The 18,233-nt window shown below is 44.3% G+C and overlaps 1 protein-coding gene across 1 annotated transcript; it reads left to right on the top strand.

Moving 5' to 3' along the window:
* The first annotated feature begins 3,056 nt into the window (after positions 1-3,056).
* PLA2G12A (phospholipase A2 group XIIA) lies at positions 3,057-16,832 on the top strand. The gene is made up of 4 exons (XM_044306424.1): positions 3,057-3,441; positions 10,793-10,869; positions 11,769-11,934; positions 15,743-16,832. The coding sequence occupies exons 1-4, from the start codon at positions 3,222-3,224 to the stop codon at positions 15,859-15,861; spliced, it is 582 nt and encodes a 193-aa protein (XP_044162359.1). The 5' UTR covers positions 3,057-3,221; the 3' UTR covers positions 15,862-16,832.
* Positions 16,833-18,233: the final 1,401 nt, after the last annotated feature.

Raw genomic sequence — 18,233 nt, 5'->3', positions numbered from 1 at the left:
TGCACCCACTGCTGGATAAGGGTTACCACTTGTACGTGGATAACTTTTATACCAGCATTCCCTTGTTCAGGTCCCTTGCCGCCAGATCCACGTTCGCTTGTGGGACCATGCGGAAAAATCAGCGCGGCCTCCTTGCCCACCCCCTCCAGGTACCTATCCCCAGGGGTGAGACCCGTGCACTTACCAGTGGAAACCTGTTGCTGGTCAAGTATAAGGACAAGAGGGATGTCCTTATGCTGTCCACAATCCACGGTAACAGCACCACCCCAGTCTCTGTGCGAGGTACCACGGCAACGGTCCTCAAGCCCGATTGTATCGTCGACTACAATCGGTATATGGGAGGAGTTGATCTCTCTGATCAAGTCCTCACGCCATATAATGCCATGCGCAAAACCCGGGCATGGTACAAAAAAGTTGCGGTCTACTTGGTGCAGGTTGCCATGTACAACTCTTTTGTACTATCCCGAAGCGCTGGCAGCACAGGGACATTCCTCCAATTCTATGAGGCAGTCCTCAAAGACCTGATCTTTTCGGACCGGGAAAGAGCAGGCCGGAGTACCTCGGGAACTGGAGGCGCCCGGATCGTCCCTGGCCAACACTTTCCAGGTGTGGTCCCCCATACTGGAAAGAAGGGACGAACCCAAAAAAGATGCAGAGTGTGTCACAAGAGGGGGATACGGAAGGACACGACTACTCAGTGCGACACATGCCCCGATCATCCGGGCCTCTGCGTTATCGATTGCTTCAGGGAGTATCACACTTCCATGGAGTACTAAATTTTTATAATCCCCAACAGTCCACTAGAGAACATAAAACACTATGGCTCTTTTTCTCCAAAAAAATATTAGTTTTAGAGCAGGCATCCTCAAACTGCGGCCCTCCAGATGTTGTAAAACTATAACTCCCAGCATGCCCAGACAACCTACAGCCATCAGAAGGGCATGGTGGGAATTGTAGTTTTACAACATCTGGAGGGCCGCAGTTTTTAGGATGCCTGCTTAGTGTCTCCAAAGTCTGAGAGCCATACATATTGGGCATTGTCGCGTGCGTAAAAGTCGTCGCTATAAAAATAACCTTTGACCAAACGACTCGAATGAACGGTGTTAAAAATATAAAACAAAAACGGTGCCAAAACACCCATTTTTGGGCAAAATTTCAATTTGAATCCCTTTTGCCAGTAATAAAGCAAGGGTTAACAGCCAAACAAAACTCAATATTTATGGCCCTGATTCTGTAGTTTGCAGAAACACCCCATATGTGGTCGTAAATGGCTATATAGCCGCACGGCAGGGCATAGAACGAAGGGAACTCCATACGGTTTCTGGAAGGCAGATTTTGATGACAGTTTTTTTTTTTTACACCATGTCCCATTAGAAGCCCCCCTGATGTAGCCTAGACTAGAAACTCCAAAAAAGTGACCCCATCTAAGAAACTACACCCCTCAAGGTATTCAAAAGTTACTTTACAAACTATGTTAACCCTTTAGGTGTTCCACAAAACTAAATAGCGAATGTAGAAAAATTTTAGAATTTTATTTTTTTGTTACATTGCCTCAAAAAAAAGTAATATAGAGCAACCAAAAATCATATTTACCCCTAAAATAGTCCCAAAACAACAACCACCTTATCCTGTAGTTTCCTAGATGGGGTCACTTTTATGGAGTTTCTACTCTAGGGGTGCATCAGGGGGCTTGAAAGGGTACATGGTGTAAATAAACCAGTCCAGCAAAATCTGCCTTCCAAAAACCATATGACGTTCCCCTTCTTCTATGTCCTGTCGTTATAGTAGTTTACGACCACATATGGGGTGTTTCTGCAAAATACAGAATCAGGGCAACCCATTTTGAGTTTTGTTTGGCTGTTAACCCATTTTTTCCAGTAATAAAGGAAGGGTTAAAATGGAAAATTTTCCTAAAAATAGAAATTTCTAAATTGTTTCTCCATCTGCCATTAACTCTTGTGGAACACCTAAAGGGTTAACAAAGTTTTTAAACCCAGTTTTGAATACCTTGAGGTGTGTACTTTCTTAGATGGAGTCACTTTTTTGAAATTTCTATTCTAGGGGTGCAACAGGGGGCTTCAAATGGGACATGGTATAAACAAAACCAGTCCAGCAAAATCTGCCTTCCAAAACCCATATGGTGTTCCCCTCCTTCTGCGCCCTGCCGTTTGGCCAAACAGTAGTTTACGACCACATATGGGGTGTTTCTGCAAACTACAGAATCAGGGCAACCCATATTGAGGTTTGTTTGACAGTTAACCCTTGTTTTACTCCTGGAAAAAATTGATTATATTGGAAAATTTTCCCAAAAATAGAAATTTCAAAATTGTTTCTCCATCTGCCATTAACTCTTGTGGAAGACCTAAAGGGTTAATAAAGTTAAAAAAAACTGTTTTGAATACCTTGAGGGGTGTAGTTTTTAGAATGGGGTCGTTTTTGAGAGGTTTCTATTATCTAAGCCTCACAATATGACTTCAAACCTGAACTGGTCCATAAAAAGCGGGATTTTGAAGATTTCTGAAAAATTTTAAAATTTGCTTCTAAACTTCTAAGCCTTGTAACATCCCCACAAAATAAAATATTCCCAAAATGCTACAAACATGAAGTAGACATATGGGGAATGTAAAGTCATCACAATTTTTGGGGGTATTACTATGTATTACAGAAGTAGAGAAACTGAAACTTTGAAATTTGCTAATTTTTCAACATTTTTGGTAAAAATTATATTTTTTTGTGCAAAAAAATTAACTTTTTGGACCCAATTTTAGCAGTGTCATGAAGTACAATATGTGACGAAAAAACAATCTCAGAACGGCCTGGGTAAGTCAAAGCGTTTGAAAGTTATGAGCACTTAAAGGGACACTGGTCAGATTTGCAAAAAATGGCCAAGTCCTTAAGTGGTTAACACGAAAAACTGTGCAGTAGGGAACCGGGCAATACAGCACAGTTCTGATACCGCCAGCCCAATAAAAGCCTTCTGTATAAAGACGAGACCACTTTCTCCGAGTGTCAGGGACTCCGCACACCCCTCCCTCCTGTGTGGGGTGCACCCGGCCCGCGCTGATGACGTCACTGGCAGGAGCCCGGAGCAGGACTGTGATGACAGTGTACTGGAAGGACTGCAGCTGCCGTGCTGATCGTGAGCCTGCCCCATGTCCTGGATACACCGGAGAGCCCACACCTCTGTCGGCCGCTTCGCTCTGCTCCTCCATTAGCCGGCCATGAGCCCCTGGCTGCTGCTGCTACTTGCCGGTCTGTACTCCGTTCTCCTGGCTGTCAGCTCCGGGGAGCACCAGTCCCATCAGCAGCCGGAGACCCCAGACTGGAGGATGACGCTGAAGACCATCAGGAACGGAGTGCACAAGATAGACATGTACCTGAATGCTGCCCTGGACCTGCTGGGAGGAGAAGATGGGCTGTGCCAGCATAAGTGCAGAGACGGTAATGTCCCCAGTGTAACCGGTGCTGTACAGCCAGGGGTAGTGCTTCTACATGCCAAGGCTGTGCCAGCATAAGTGCAGAGACGGTAATGTCCCCAGTGTAACCGGTGCTGTACAGCCAGGGGTAGTGCTTCTACATGCCAGGGCTGTGCCAGCATAAGTGCAGAGATGGTAATGTCACCAGTGTAACCGGTGCTGTACAGCCAGGGGTAGTGCTTCTACATGCCAGGGCTGTGCCAGCATAAGTGCAGAGATGGTAATGTCCCCAGTGTAACCGGTGCTGTACAGCCAAGGGTAGTGCTTCTACATGCCAGGGCTGTGCCAGCATAAGTGCAGAGACGGTAATATCCCCAGTGTAACCGGTGCTGTACAGCCAGGGGTATTGCTTCTACATGCCAAGGCTGTGCCAGCATAAGTGCAGAGATGGTAATGTCCCCAGTGTAACCGGTGCTGTACAGCCAGGGGTAGTGCTTCTGCATGCCAGGGCTGTGCCAGCATAAGTGCAGAGATGGTAATGTCCCCAGTGTAACCGGTGCTGTACAGCCAAGGGTAGTGCTTCTACATGCCAGGGCTGTGCCAGCATAAGTGCAGAGACGGTAATATCCCCAGTGTAACCGGTGCTGTACAGCCAGGGGTAGTGCTTCTACATGCCAGGGCTGTGCCAGCATAAGTGCAGAGATGGTAATGTCCCCAGTGTAACCGGTGCTGTACAGCCAGGGGTAGTGCTTCTGCATGCCAGGGCTGTGCCAGCATAAGTGCAGAGATGGTAATGTCCCCAGTGTAACCGGTGCTGTACAGCCAGGGGTATTGCTTCTACATGCCAGGGCTGTGCCAGCATAAGTGCAGAGATGGTAATGTCCCCAGTGTAACCGGTGCTGTACAGCCAGGGGTAGTGTTTCTACATGCCAGGGCTGTGCCAGCATAAGTGCAGAGACGGTAATGTCCTCAGTGTAACCGGTGCTGTACAGCTAGGGGTAGTGTTTCTACATGCCGCAAATTGTGGTCCGCAATGCACAGGCACCTACCGTGGGACCACAGCATGCGGACCGTGATCCGCATCTGACGGTCTGCACTGCAAAAAAGTAGTGTATGCAGTGTTTTCAGTCGGCATCATATCAGTTTTGTTGTGGGTTTTACCAGAGTATATTCAACCGTTGCACTTCAAAGTTTGTGTATGGCTACACTGGTCATGGCCTGGATTGCAGAGTAGTGGTGATCCCATAGAAATGAATGGGATCGCCACACCAGTCACGAAAAATCCCGACGTGTTGGATTTCTTGTGACTAGCATGATTCCATTCATTTCTGTGGGATCACTGCGACCAGTGTCACCGTGTGTAATGCCGACGTAAAAACCAGGCTGTTTAGGGCGGATTTCTCCCAGATACACTGTGGCATTTCCGCTATTGAAAATCTGCAGTGGATCCAATGTGTGCGGCTATAAACTGAGACTGTATTTGTAGGGAAAACGCATGAGCTTTTACTGTAATTTAGAGATATATATATATATATATATATATATATATATATATATATATATATATATATATATATATATTATATCCATTATATATATATTATATCCATTATATCCTCTCCCTCCAATTGATTTTTTTTTTTACCGCAACGTGTAAATTCACACATTAGGCCCCTTGCAGACGAGCGTGAGCGGATTAGGTCCGGATGCGTTCAGTGAAAAATGTGTGATTTTGCAAGCGAGTTCAAAAATTTTTGTTTGCGATTGCGTTCACTTCTTATCACGCGGGTACAATGCATTTTGAAGCATTTTTCAGGTGCGTGATATAAAACTGAATGTTTACAAACAACATCTCTTAGCAACCATCAGTAAAAAACGCACTGCATCCGCACTGTGGGGATTCGCTCTGGTAGGCAGGTTAGCGGATGCAGTATAGAGGCAAAAGACCAGGTTGTAAATTCCTCTTCAGTGTTTATTCACATTTATAACATAACACAATAGTCACTTTTCTAAGGCTTGGGGCTTGTTCACACACAGAAAAACGAAATAAAGTTCACCTGGTATCCTGGGTGTCAGTTCACACCCGGCTGAATGCTCAGCCTCAAAGTCCACTTGCCGGCTTTAAGGCGGCCTGCTCGCTTGACGCACTGTTTTCAGACCTCAGCACAGAGATCTCCAGAGCTCCACTCTCAGAGAGGGAGGTAATCCACACCACCTGACAGACCCAGCCTGGCACGTGGGGAGTAGTCAACCACCCAGCACTTTGACTACTTCCAGTAAGAGCTGTCCCGGATCAGTTATTTACAGCCATACTATGGCCATTCACTTCTTTGGGGCCAGCTTTGCGAGAAAATTGCAGAATAAATAACAGGCAATTCGAGTCCATTCACACATCTGTAGTGTATTGCGGATCTGCAATACACCCGGCCGGCACCCCCATAGAACTGCCTATTCTTGTCCGCACTTTGACTACTTCCAGTAAGAGCCGTCCTGGATCAGCTATTTACAGCCATACTAAATGGCAAAGTGTCAATCAGCATTAGCTGTCGTTGACAAGTTAAAAAAACGTCTTTTACTTCACCCAGGCCAGGAACCTCGGTGACACATACCTACCATCAATGACGACCCCTTGTACCTTCCTACAGCACTTGCTTGCAGATGCAATGCGATTTTCACGCAGCCCCATTCACTTCTTTGGGGCCAGCTTTGCGTGAAAATTGCAGAATATAGAACATGCTGCCATTTTCACGTAATGCACAAGTGATGCGTGAAAACCAACACTCATGTACACAGACCTATTGAAGTGAATGGGTCCGGATTCTGTGCGGGCGCAATGCGTTCGCATCATGCATTGCACCCGTGCGGAATACTCGCTCGTCTGCAAAGGTCCTTAAAGGGAACCAGTCACTAGGATTTGATGTATAGAGCTGAGGACATGGGTTGCTAGATGGCCGCTAGCACATCCGCAATACCCAGTCCCCGTAGCTCTGTGTGCTTTTATTGTGTAAAAAAAAAAGTTTTGATCCATATGCAAATTACCGAGATGTGTCCTGTACATGAGATGAGTCCAGCGTGAAGGAGCCCAGCACCGCCCTGCATACTCCAAATCTCCTCCTTGCTCCCCGACGTCAGAAAGCCAGAGCGCCGTAATCTCGCCATGCGCAAGATAGCGCATGTGCAGTGTCGTCAGTGTTCCTTCCCTGTGCTGGCATCAGCCTAAGGGAAGGAACTGCCCATGCGCTAGCTCGCGCATCGCGAGATTACGGCGCTCTGGCTTTCTGACGTCGGGGAGCAAGGAGGAGATTCTGAGGATGCGGGCGGTGCTGGGCCCCTTCACGCTGGACTCATCTCATGTACCGGACACATCTCGGTAATTTGCATATGGATAAAAATGTTAGTGTTTTTTTTACACAATAAAAGCGCACAGAGCTATGGGGACTGGGTATTGCGGATGTGCTAGCGGCCATCTAGCAACCCATGTCCTCAGCTCTATACATCAAATCCCGGTGATCGGTTCCCTTTAAAGGGACCGCTTTTCCTATGAGGATGTGGCCTCACTGGGTACTTAAACAGGCTTTCCCATCTCATCATTTGTAGCATATAGCTAGGTTCGCAGCACTTCCATATCGCACGGGTGCCAGAGGGCACTCTGAGCCCTCTCTGTGGGCACCCGCACCCTGGAATAAGTCTATGGTGTACCAATGTGCCTTAGGCTGCCATTCATCAGCGCAGTATGGACAGCGCAGGCAGCCCACTGAATGTAGGCAGGCTGTTCTAGCTAAATGATAAAGTACATAGAAGATCTACTACTTATAACATGGTTATAAGGGAAAATAATAGCATTCATTTTTTTTATTTTTTTTACGCAATGCACAAGTGATGCGTGAAAATCACCGCTCATGTGCACAGCCCCATAGAAATGAATGAGTCCGGATTCAGTGCTGGTGCAATGCGTTCATCTCGCGCATTGCACCCGCGCGGAAAACTGGCCCGTGGTGTGAAAGAGGCCTTAAAGCAATTGCACCTTGCAACAACGATGTAATTCCCCCTACAAACTGTTACGGCTCAGGATATTAAGGGGTTAATATAGTTGTCTATTGCCTACAAAGTATAAATAACAGGCAATTCGGGTCCATTCACACATCTGTAGTGTATTGCGAATCCGCAATACCCCCGGCCGGCACCCCCATACAACTGCCTATTCTTGTCCGCAATTGCGGACAAGAATAGAACATGTTCAATATTTTTTTTCTGGACCTGCGGACCGTAGTGTGCTCTCCGCATCCATTCCTGCCGTATTGAGACTGAACGGGTCCGCACCAGTTCCAGAAATTGTGGAACGGATGCGGAACCATTCCACGGACGTGTGAATGGACCCTTAAAGGGGTTTTCCAGGAGTTTGATTATGATGGCCTATCCTCTGGATAGATCATCAGTATATGAGGGTGTCTCCTGGCACCCCTGCTGATCAGCTGTTTGAAGGGTGTTCCGGTGAGCGCTGCAGCCTTCTCGCAGCATGCCGAGAACAGAGCCATACATGGTACTCATTTATTGATATTTCAGCTCCCTTCCATTCACTTGCATGGGATTGAGCTGCACCCAGGACAAGTGACCAGTAATCATGATGTAACCGGTTTAGGAAAAGGTGGGAGAACCGCAGCAGATATGGGGGGGGGGGGGGGGGGGGATGTGCTGGGAGTCGACATGATGTGTCCTGAGGATAGGTCATCAACTCCCAGTAAACCCCTTTTGAAAATTCCATACTATGGGGGTCATTTACCAAACTGGTGTAAAGTAGAACTGGCTTAGTTTCCCATAGCTTCCCATCAGATTCCACCTTTCATTTTGGACAGCTCCTTTGGAAAATGAAAGGAGTCTGATTGGTTGCTATGGGCAACTAAGCCAGTTCTACTTTACACCAGTTTGGTAAATGACCCCCTGTGTGTGTGGGATTGGCACAGTGGTGAGTGTATAAATAGTTAATTTTTTTTATACTTTATGGCAATAGGCACCTATTGAATCTGTGTCGGAGATGTTGTGAGGTTCTACAACCTTTACCTCTCATCAGTACACTTTGTTTTTAGGTGACCTCATGGGTTCCTGTGATAAGGCTCCGATGTCTGGTTTATTACACCATAAAGCCTCCCTGTTCAGGGTTTTGCAATCATTACTCATTACTGTTGTGACTCAATACAATCAGGTCACAAAGAGATAACGTGGAACCAATCAGAGTCCACGTTGCATGTTTTCCATGCCGCAAAGAAAATGAAAGCTGAGGGCTGATTGGTTGTTATTTGAAATGACACCACTCTACCTCCTACACAAGATTGTTTCATTGATGCCCCTTGTTTCTGACATAAACCTGGTGTGAAGAGGCCTGCTTCTTTTTTTTTTCCTTTTTTTTTTTTTTTTTTTTTTTTTTTTTTTTTTTCTCCTGTCCTTCTGATGGATCAGAACGGAAACTGAAACTGTGATCTGTTCCATGCATGTTAGGGTACGACCACACAGGACGTATTTTGGCGCAGAGAATCCACAGGCAAATCCCACATAAGTTAATGCAGATTTGAATACAGATTTCACCCTCTATTACAAAGGGTGAAATCCACAGCACACCAGTTTGTGCTGTTTGCGTCACAGAAATTTCCCCCAGCATGTGGATGAAATTTTTCATAATCTTACTACTGTATACAGTGCAGATTTTCCACACTATGTTCCACTGTGGAAAATATGCAGCATATTTGCCACATGTGGACATACCCTTTTAGCGCCCCCTAGTGCTCTTTAGATTTTTCTGCCAGAAGGTCTCTGATTCTTATTGGATGGCCTGTACCAGGCATGGCCAACCTGCGGCTCTCCAGCTGTTGTAAACTACAACTCCCACCATGCCCTGCTGCAGGCTGATAGCTGTAGGCAGTCTGAGCATGTTGGGAGTTGTAGTTTTGCAACAGCTGGAGAGCCTCAGGTTGGCCATGCCTGGCCTGTACAATAACAGGAATTACTCTGAAGCCTGTGGGCAAGTGTGGCCCCCAGGAATTTCCATGCTGATTTCTGTGCGTTTCCACACCAAATCCACACACACAATTTTTTTTTTTTTTTTTTTTTTTTTTTTTTTTTTTTTTTTAATAAAAACGAGTGTTTACTTGCATTTTTTTATGAAATCCACACAAAGAATTGACATGCTGCGAATTTCGAGTTTGGCCGCTGTATGCGAAACCATCTTTTGTTATGGAAGACAGTCTGAACACCTTGCCTTCCAGTGAGATTAAAATAAAGTTGTTGCTTAGATAATGTATCGTGGTTCATCTACACCGCACTGATATAGTATCAGGAATGATGAACTTTATCAGTGACTGTGATGAGCAAAGAGTCATGCATGTTTACTGCTGGAATACTTCTTAAAGGGGCATTCCACAGGGTAGGGGATAACTATTATATCAGTGGGGGTTCTACCACTGGGACACCTACAGATCACAAGAATGGGGGCCCCATACCCCCTGCAGCCCCCTGAAATTAATGGCGTGGCCGTTCGGGCAAGCACGTGAATGGTCCAGTCATTTCTGTGGGAGTTCCCGAGATAGCCAATGACGACGGAAATCTCCATAAATCCTATAGAAATTTATGGAGCGGCCACACGCCATCTACTCCATTCATTGCAGGGGGTACAGGGTTCCTGTTCTTGTCATCGGTGGAGGTCCCCACTGATCTAATAGTTATTTTCTTTCCTGTGGATAGGGATAACTTAATTTAAACGGAATACCCCTTTTTAAGGCTTTTTGTAAGCATTACATGCGGGTACCGTTGCATTCCCAGTGGGTATTGTCCAGATAAAAAATAAAATAAAAATCATAATTCTCTTGCAGTGTGAAATTGAGGCCTCGTCCACATTTCCGTGTCAGTGACGCATCCGTGAAAAAAAACGAATGTGGTTCAATCGTGAAGGAACCGTAGTTGGTCTTTGTGTCTGTTTTTACCGATCCGTAATTCACTGACGTTGTTCAGCTGTAAATTAATTTCCAAAGAATCTCCTATTAGTCTTCAGTGAAAAACGGACGCACCATGGATGCCGTCCACGGGGTGTCCGGATGGACCCATAGACTTCTATGGGTGTGGTTGGGCCGCATCACGGATCAAAGTAGTGCATGTCCCCATGATTTATTTTTAACTAACCCACGGTTAGTAAGAAAAGAAAATACTGAATTGTGAACAGACACATTTAAATCAATGGGTACGTGTGCTGTCCACGGAAAACGCAGATGGCACATGTCGGTGATAAACAGAAATGTGGATGAGGCCTGACTAGGTAATGAACACAAGTGAAATAGTTAAATGTATGCAGTTCTTGGAACTTTCTGCAGCTGATTTGTTTTCATCCACAGGTTCCAAGCCACTTCCCCGTTATGGCTACAAACATTCTCCGCCGAATGGATGTGGATCTCCTGTGTTTGGATTTCATGTAAATAATTCCTTTTATGTTGCAGTAGTATTAATTTCTAGGCATATGTACTAGCACAACATGGGAAATAAAGCATGACATCATTCTCAGTGGGTTGTTGGGTCCTCTAGAGCAGGAGACCCTTGTTGTATCCTTTCTCTGCTCTAGCTGAAAGGTGGGATGGGAAAGTCCTTTACAGGGTATTGTATTATATAATTGGGAACACTGCATTAGACTTTGATTGCAAACTGCTGGCAATGCATTCATAAACTTCTAGAAGGAATAATAGAGTAATGGCACAACATAGTCATGAGAATATATGCTCCAGAATTGGGATTTCTTGAGGAATAGAAGTAGTTATTAAAATAGACATGTCAGAAGAGGTGACGGGTCCACTTCATAGGGGTTGTCCATGACTGAAATATTGATGACGATCCTCAGGGTTGGTCATCATTATCACATCACTGGGGATTTCAATGCTGCATTTGAAATTTTTATTTTTTTATTTTTCCTCAATACGAGTTAAAGGGCCTGAATCGGCATTCCTGCCGGTCCAGGCCGTTGGAGAAGGAGCACAGCTCTCATGGGAGAGCCAAGCCCCGGTTCTCTGGTGCACAGGAGACCCATACATTGCTTAGACTGGGCTGTTGTAAAAAGGCAGCGACCCAACCTAAGAACCTTTAGTGAAAAAGGTGTATTGGTGGTCCCTAAGGGGTTAAAATGAACCGCTTTTATTCTATGTAAGGGGCATTTCACAGATTTTTGTGCAAAGCATCTTGATTTTTGCCACAGTATATTGCAATTTGACCGTGAGATGTGGACTCTCCCTAAGTATCATTTTGTTGGTCTTCATAAAAACAAAACAAAAACCTTCATTTATATATAGCTCATGGTTGACATTCTCTTTCCATTTTTTCCAGTTTGATGTTGGCATTCCGTCAATGACTAGATGCTGCAACCAACATGACCGCTGCTATGACACATGTGGTAACCTGAAGAATGATTGTGATGAGCAGTTTCAGAGCTGCCTCTCCAAAATATGCCGAGATGTACAGAAAACGTTAGGCATTTCTGAGAGTGTTCAAGGTGAGAGCACTTGTACTACGAGCCTTAAATGTTCTTCCATCTTGTTTTAGTCTCAGACTCCATGGCGGCTTTTGTTGTATAAAAGGCTGTTTGATGCGTAGGAGGCAATCTCTCCCTTGAAATACAATAGGTCATCAGTACCTCAGAGATCAGCAGTCTTTTTTTACTAGTGGTGATGTCTGGTTACTGCAGTGCAGTAAAGTGACCAACAGTTGTGGTGCAAAGGGAGGTCACTGCTGTGGCCTGTGATTGGCTACAGCGGTTATGTGTCGCCCCATCGACAGATGTTTTCAGGAATGTAGGGACAGGAAGAGTCGGGCCAAGAGCGACAGCGCCAAACCTAGCAGCTGGGACCAGGTAAGTATGATCACCACCATGGGTCGGCCAAACTGGGAGGTTTATATTAATCTTGAATAACCCCTTTACCCCTTAAGGATTCTGCCCTATTTCACCTTAAGGATTTGGCCATTTTTTGCAAATCTGACCAGTGTCACTTTAAGTGGTGATAACTTTAAAATGCTTTGACTTATCCAGGCCATTCTGAGAGTTTTTTTTTCCGTCACATATTGTCTTCACGACACTGGTAAAATAAAACTTTTTTTTTTTTTTTTTTTTTAACTTGCATAAAAAAATAAAAAATTTACCAAAAATTTGGAAAAATTAGCAAATTTCAAAGTTTCAGTTTGTCTACTTCTGTAATACATAGTAATACCCCAAAAAATTTTGATGACTTTACATTCCCCATATGTCTACTTCATGTTTGAATTATTTTGGAATAATATTTTTTTGGGGGGCTGTTACAAGGTTTAGAAGCAAATCTTGAAATTTTTCAGAAATTTACAAAAACCCAATTTTTAGGGACCACTACAGCTCTGAAGTCACTTTGCGAGGCTTACATAATAGAAACCACCCAAAAAATGACCCCATTCTCTAAACTACACCCCTCAAGGTATTCAAAACTGATTTTTACAAACTTTGTTAACCCTTTAGGTGTTGCACAAGATTTAATGGGGATGGATATATATATATATTATATAAAAAATTATATTATTTTTATTTATTTTTTCCAGTTACAAAGCAAGGATTAACAGCCAAACAAAACTCATTATTTATGGCCCTGGTTCTGTAGTTTACAGAAACACCCCATATGTGGTTGTAAACTGCTGTACGGGCGCAGAAGGAAAGGAATGCCATACGGTTTTTGGAAGGCAAATTTTGCTGGACTTTTTTTTTTTTTTTTTTTTTTGACACCATGTCCCATTTAAAGCCCCCCTGATGCACCCCTAGAGTAGAAACTCCAAAAAAGTGACCCCATTTTAGAAACTACGGGATAGGGTGGAAGTTTTGTTGGTACTAGTTTAGGGTACATATGATTTTTGGTTGCTCTATATTACACTTTTTGTGAGGCAAGGTAACAAGAAATAGCTTTTTGGGCACTTTTATTTAATTTTTTTATTTACAACATTCATCTGAAATGTCAATTTCCTCATAGTTTTTATTTTTTTGGCGTTCACCTTGCAGGGAAAGTAACATGACCATTTTATAGATCAGGTCGTTACGAACGCGGTGATACCTAATATGTGTGTGTGTGTGTGTGTATATATATATATATATATATATATATATATATATATATATATATATATATATATATATATATAATTTTGTGTGTGTGTTTGACCCAGACCCACTTGGTTCTTGAATATCCAGTGGATCTGTTGTCTGTATAATACAGTACACTATATAGGGTATTTTACTTACACTTTGTCTGAACAGATCTATGCCTTTAGCACAGATGTGTTCAGCACCATGGACAGCAGGATGCCTGAGAAGGCGTCCTGTTGCCATGGGAACCTTCCCCGTCTGCTCAGTTGTGGCCACAACTTTGCAGACGGGAAAGGGTAATAAGGGGGGCTGTCTGGGGGCTCCCTCCCTCTGTCACCCAATCCTGTCGGGGGGGCTGCAAAGGCACAGCAGCCCCCCGATGGGAGAGGGAGGGAGCCCCCTCTTACTGTTAACTTTTTCCATACAGCGGTTCGTACGGGGTGCAGGGGGGGGGGGTGAAATAAACTTTTTATTTGGGGCATTTTAAAGTTTGATCCCTGCAGTCAGGGACCGCAGGGATCAGAATCGGCAGGAAGCGCAGCAAACAGCAGGTCTGAATTGACCTGTGGTTTGCTGGGATCGCCGATAGGGGTGGGGGGTGTCATGTCCCCTCACCCTGGCGTAAGAGCCGGCATCCTGTTCGGATTAACCCCCGCAGCGCCGCAATCTCATTTTAAACTCGCGATACGTCATGGGTCCTTAAGGACTTTAAGGACTCGGGAAACATGTAGTACCGGTACGTCATGCGTCCCTAAGGGGCTAAAGAGGCTCTGTCACCAGGATCAACCCTATTAAACCAGACATATAGCCTGGTAGGGTTGATGTAGCAGAGTAAAACTATATGTGCCGGCGCCGTGGAGAAATTTAGGCTAGTTTCACACTAGCGGCAGGGTAGTCCGGCGGCATTGACTATAATGGGGGCGGTGTTTCAACGGCAGCGCACGGCAAGAGGCAGCTGGACTAAGTACTGCATGTCGTAGTTTTAGTCCAGCTGCCTCTCTCCGTGTGCTGCCACTGGAACTCCGCCCCTGCCCCATGGTGCCATATGAGCAATAACTTAAACTATAACAATTACTTTATTAATACTTATCTAAAAATAAATACAAACCAAATTGTGGTGAAAAATGGCAGTTGTCCTTTATTAAGGGTTACATAATATGATAATAATAACCATGAATAACCATTAAATATTCATTAAAGGGAACCTGTCACATCTACTATGCCTATGCTACCTTCACTGAGCGTTTCTAAATGTTCATTGTGTTACCCTAAACAGCGTGGAATGAGTGCGCAGGCGCAAGATGTAAAGTCTAGTGCTGTCAATCTATTGGGTGGGTGGCGCTAAGCACCAGAGCGTCGCTGGAGAGGTGCAGCACTGTAGTAATCAGGCATTGGCAAAAACACCTCTGCTGATCAGCAGGGGTACTGGATTGTTGGACCCCCATGGATCAGATATTGATGGCCTATCCTGACGATAGACCTTTAATATTAAAGTATCAAGAAACCCTTTTTAACGCCGACCACTTGTTTAACTAGAGTCTGCCAGCAGTTTTGATTATGCTAAACAGTTGAAAACACAAGGTAGCAACTGGAGAGGGCAGAGTGACTGTGCCTTTTGTGGAACTTTTCTCATCAGGTGTTGGAAGAATATTGTTTTGCCAAATTGTGCTCCCTCTGCTGTGAGTGACAGCTGTAGCATCCAAGTAGGAAACCAATAAAGCTGTCACTCAGAGGGGAAGCGCTGTGAAGTAACAGTTTGGCAGAATAAAACCTTGTATTCTTACTACTCCTGATGAGAAAAGCACCTATTTAGGGCGGTCAGCAACAATTTAGGGTTCCACAGTAGTGTCTTTGAGTTCTGGTTTGGGGACTTCTAGAAGATAAATCCAGCCAGCAGATATTTCCTATCCACAGGAGAGGAGAACAGCATTTGATCACTGGAGATCTGACCTCTGGGACCCCCCCATTGATCAGGAGTACTGCACAATGAGATTGGAGCAGGGTTTTACACTTCTATGGGGCTGCCGAGTAGCGCGCACAGCAGTCCCATAGAACTGAGCGGAGAGGAGGACGCATGTGAGCACCACTGCTCTATGTTCATGGGGCAGTTTGGAGTCCCTTGTGGATCCCCCATTCTAGTGATCACTGATGTAAGTGTCTCTTTGTTGACTTGTCCACTCATTTTCTCATTCTCTTCCTTCAGCTTGTGAATCCACAGTGGCACTCCTGTTTGATGCAGTCATACATTTGGGATGTAAACCCTATATGGAAAGCCAAAGAGCTGCGTGCATTTGTCCATATGAAGAGAAAATAGATCTATGATTAAGGATATCTCACGACACTCTGCTACCGGGGCTGATGTGTGCACCACTGAAGGACTAGACAAAGCATGTTAGATGCTTTTAAGTTATATTCAATGCTTAATGAAGGAAGTATGCATATACTAATATTTATAATTAACCTCAGGATGATTTAATTTCTACACAACTATGCACTTTTTCTTTGGATAATGCAATACTATGTATTAGATGCATATTGTTCCACTAATTTTTGTAAATGTGTCTTATGATGTAAAGTTTCAAGTTGCGCAAGTCTTGCACCCAAACTTTAGGATGACTTACAACCACTGCGCAACATCCATATCCCAATAGATGTGAAGAGGTACCAAGTTTTTCTCATAACTGTCTATTAACTTGCAAAAGTCATAAAACTTGAATCCCAAGAAAGACGCAACACATGATTCAGGTCATGTCATTGGCCTGAACACTAAAACACAGTGCCAAAGTCTTCATATAAAACTTTTTACTTTTGGTTAATATATAGCGTCCGTCTTCTAAGCCATGCAGGCAGTAACTGTTGCTGAAGCCACCATGTGGAGTTTATGGCACATATCATATGGCTGTACATTTTACCAGGTGATTTCCCCATTGTAAATGAATTGATAATTAAATTGTGAATATTTCTCTTGTCGCATATTTGTTCTTCTCATTGTAAAATGTATTATAGACACTGGTTGTCGATACAACATTATGTAAAAAAAAAAGCATCAGGGCTACACAAGACTACTTTAAAGTGTGCCCCATGATTAATGTAAAAAAAAATGAAAAATAAACATACACAGTGCCTTGAAAAAGTATTCATACCCCTTGAACATTTTTACACCCACAAGCGTAAATGTATTTTTGCGGGATTTTATGTGATAGACCAACCCAAAGTAGCAAGTATATGTGAAGTAAAAAGAAAGTGATACATGGTTTTCAGCAATGTTTAATAAATAAAAATCTTGAAAGTGTGGCATGCTTTTGTATTCAGCTCCCTGAGTCAATACTTAGTAGGACCACCGTTCGCTGCAATTGCAGCTGCAAGTCTTTGGCGGTTAGTCTCTACCAGCTTTGCACATCTAGAGGCAGAAATTTTTGACCGTTTGCAAAATAGCTTAAACTCACTCAGATTGGATGGAGAGGGTCTGTGAACAGCAATTGTCAAGTCTTGCCATAGATTCTGCGATTTAGGTCTGGATTTTGACTGGGCCATTGTAACACATGAATATGCTATGATCTAAACCATTCCATTGTAGCTCTGGCAGGGTCATTGTCTTGTTGAAAGGGGAACCTCCTCGCCAGTCTCAAGTCTTTTGCAGCATCTTAACAGGTTGTCCTCCAAGATTGTCCTGTATTAAAGAGGACCTTTCACCGATTTATTACAATCTGAACTAAGTATACAGACATGTAGAGCGGCGCCTGGGGATCTCACTGCACTTACTATATAAGTTATAGTAGGCAGAGATTTCAGTCACTACGTTATAGTAGGCGGAGATTTCAGTCACTAAGTTATAGTAGGCGGAGTCTGCCCTTGTTCTGCTCTAGCGCTGGCCAATCGCAGCGCAGAGCAGAGCTCACAGCCTGGGAGGTTATTTTCTCCCAGGCCTTGAGCTCTGCAATGCGATTGGCCAGCGCTACAGAAGAACAAGGGCAGACTCTGCCTACTATAACTTAGTGAGCGGAGATACCGGAGGGCATAGCAGGAGAACAGAGCGGCACCCGGGGATAATAGTAAGTGCAGTGAGATCCCCGGGCGCCGCTCTACATGTCTGTATACTTAGTTCACATTGTAATAATCGGTGAAAGGTCCTCTTTAAGCTCCATCCATCTTCCCATCAACTCTGCCCAGCTTCCCTTTCCCTGCTGAAGAGAAGCATCCCCACAGCATGATGCTGCCACCACTGTTTCACGGTGGGGTTGGTGTGTTCAGGGTGCTGTGCAGTGTTAGTTTTCCACCACACATAGCATTTTGCATTTATGCCAAAAATTTCAACGTTGGTCTCATCTGACCAGAGCACCTTCTTCCACCTCCATGTGTTTGTTGTCCCCTACATGTCTTGTGGCAAACAGCAAATGGGAGTTCTTGTGGCTTGGCTTAAAAAAATGGCATTCTTCTTGCCACTCTTCCATAAAGGCCAGATTTGTGGAGTACACTACTAATATTTGTCCTGTGTATCTGATCCAGACTAATATGGGCCACATCCACCACGTCTGAACCTGAGACCGGAGCATCCCCTCTCCATGTCCTATATGTGGGATACATCCTATACCCGACAACCTTCTTTTGGGTCATGCATGTAACATATATGACCTGGGCATCTTGTGTCACATCTGCTGGCGGTTATCCCGTATTAAATTCATATGTTTTACATT

Source organism: Bufo gargarizans, chromosome 1 (assembly GCF_014858855.1).
Source record: "Bufo gargarizans isolate SCDJY-AF-19 chromosome 1, ASM1485885v1, whole genome shotgun sequence".
NCBI lineage: Eukaryota > Metazoa > Chordata > Amphibia > Anura > Bufonidae > Bufo > Bufo gargarizans.
This window is presented reverse-complemented; position numbering and strand designations above follow the sequence as displayed.

Excerpts from the sequence above, each read along its gene's own strand:
- PLA2G12A (XM_044306424.1), top strand. The coding sequence starts at position 3,222 with ATGAGCCCCTGGCTGCTGCTGCTACTTGCCGGTCTGTACTCCGTTCTC. Across the intron at positions 10,870-11,768 it reads CTCCTGTGTTTGGATTTCAT|TTTGATGTTGGCATTCCGTC; the intron begins GTAAATAATTCC and ends CATTTTTTCCAG. Across the intron at positions 11,935-15,742 it reads CATTTCTGAGAGTGTTCAAG|CTTGTGAATCCACAGTGGCA; the intron begins GTGAGAGCACTT and ends CTCTTCCTTCAG.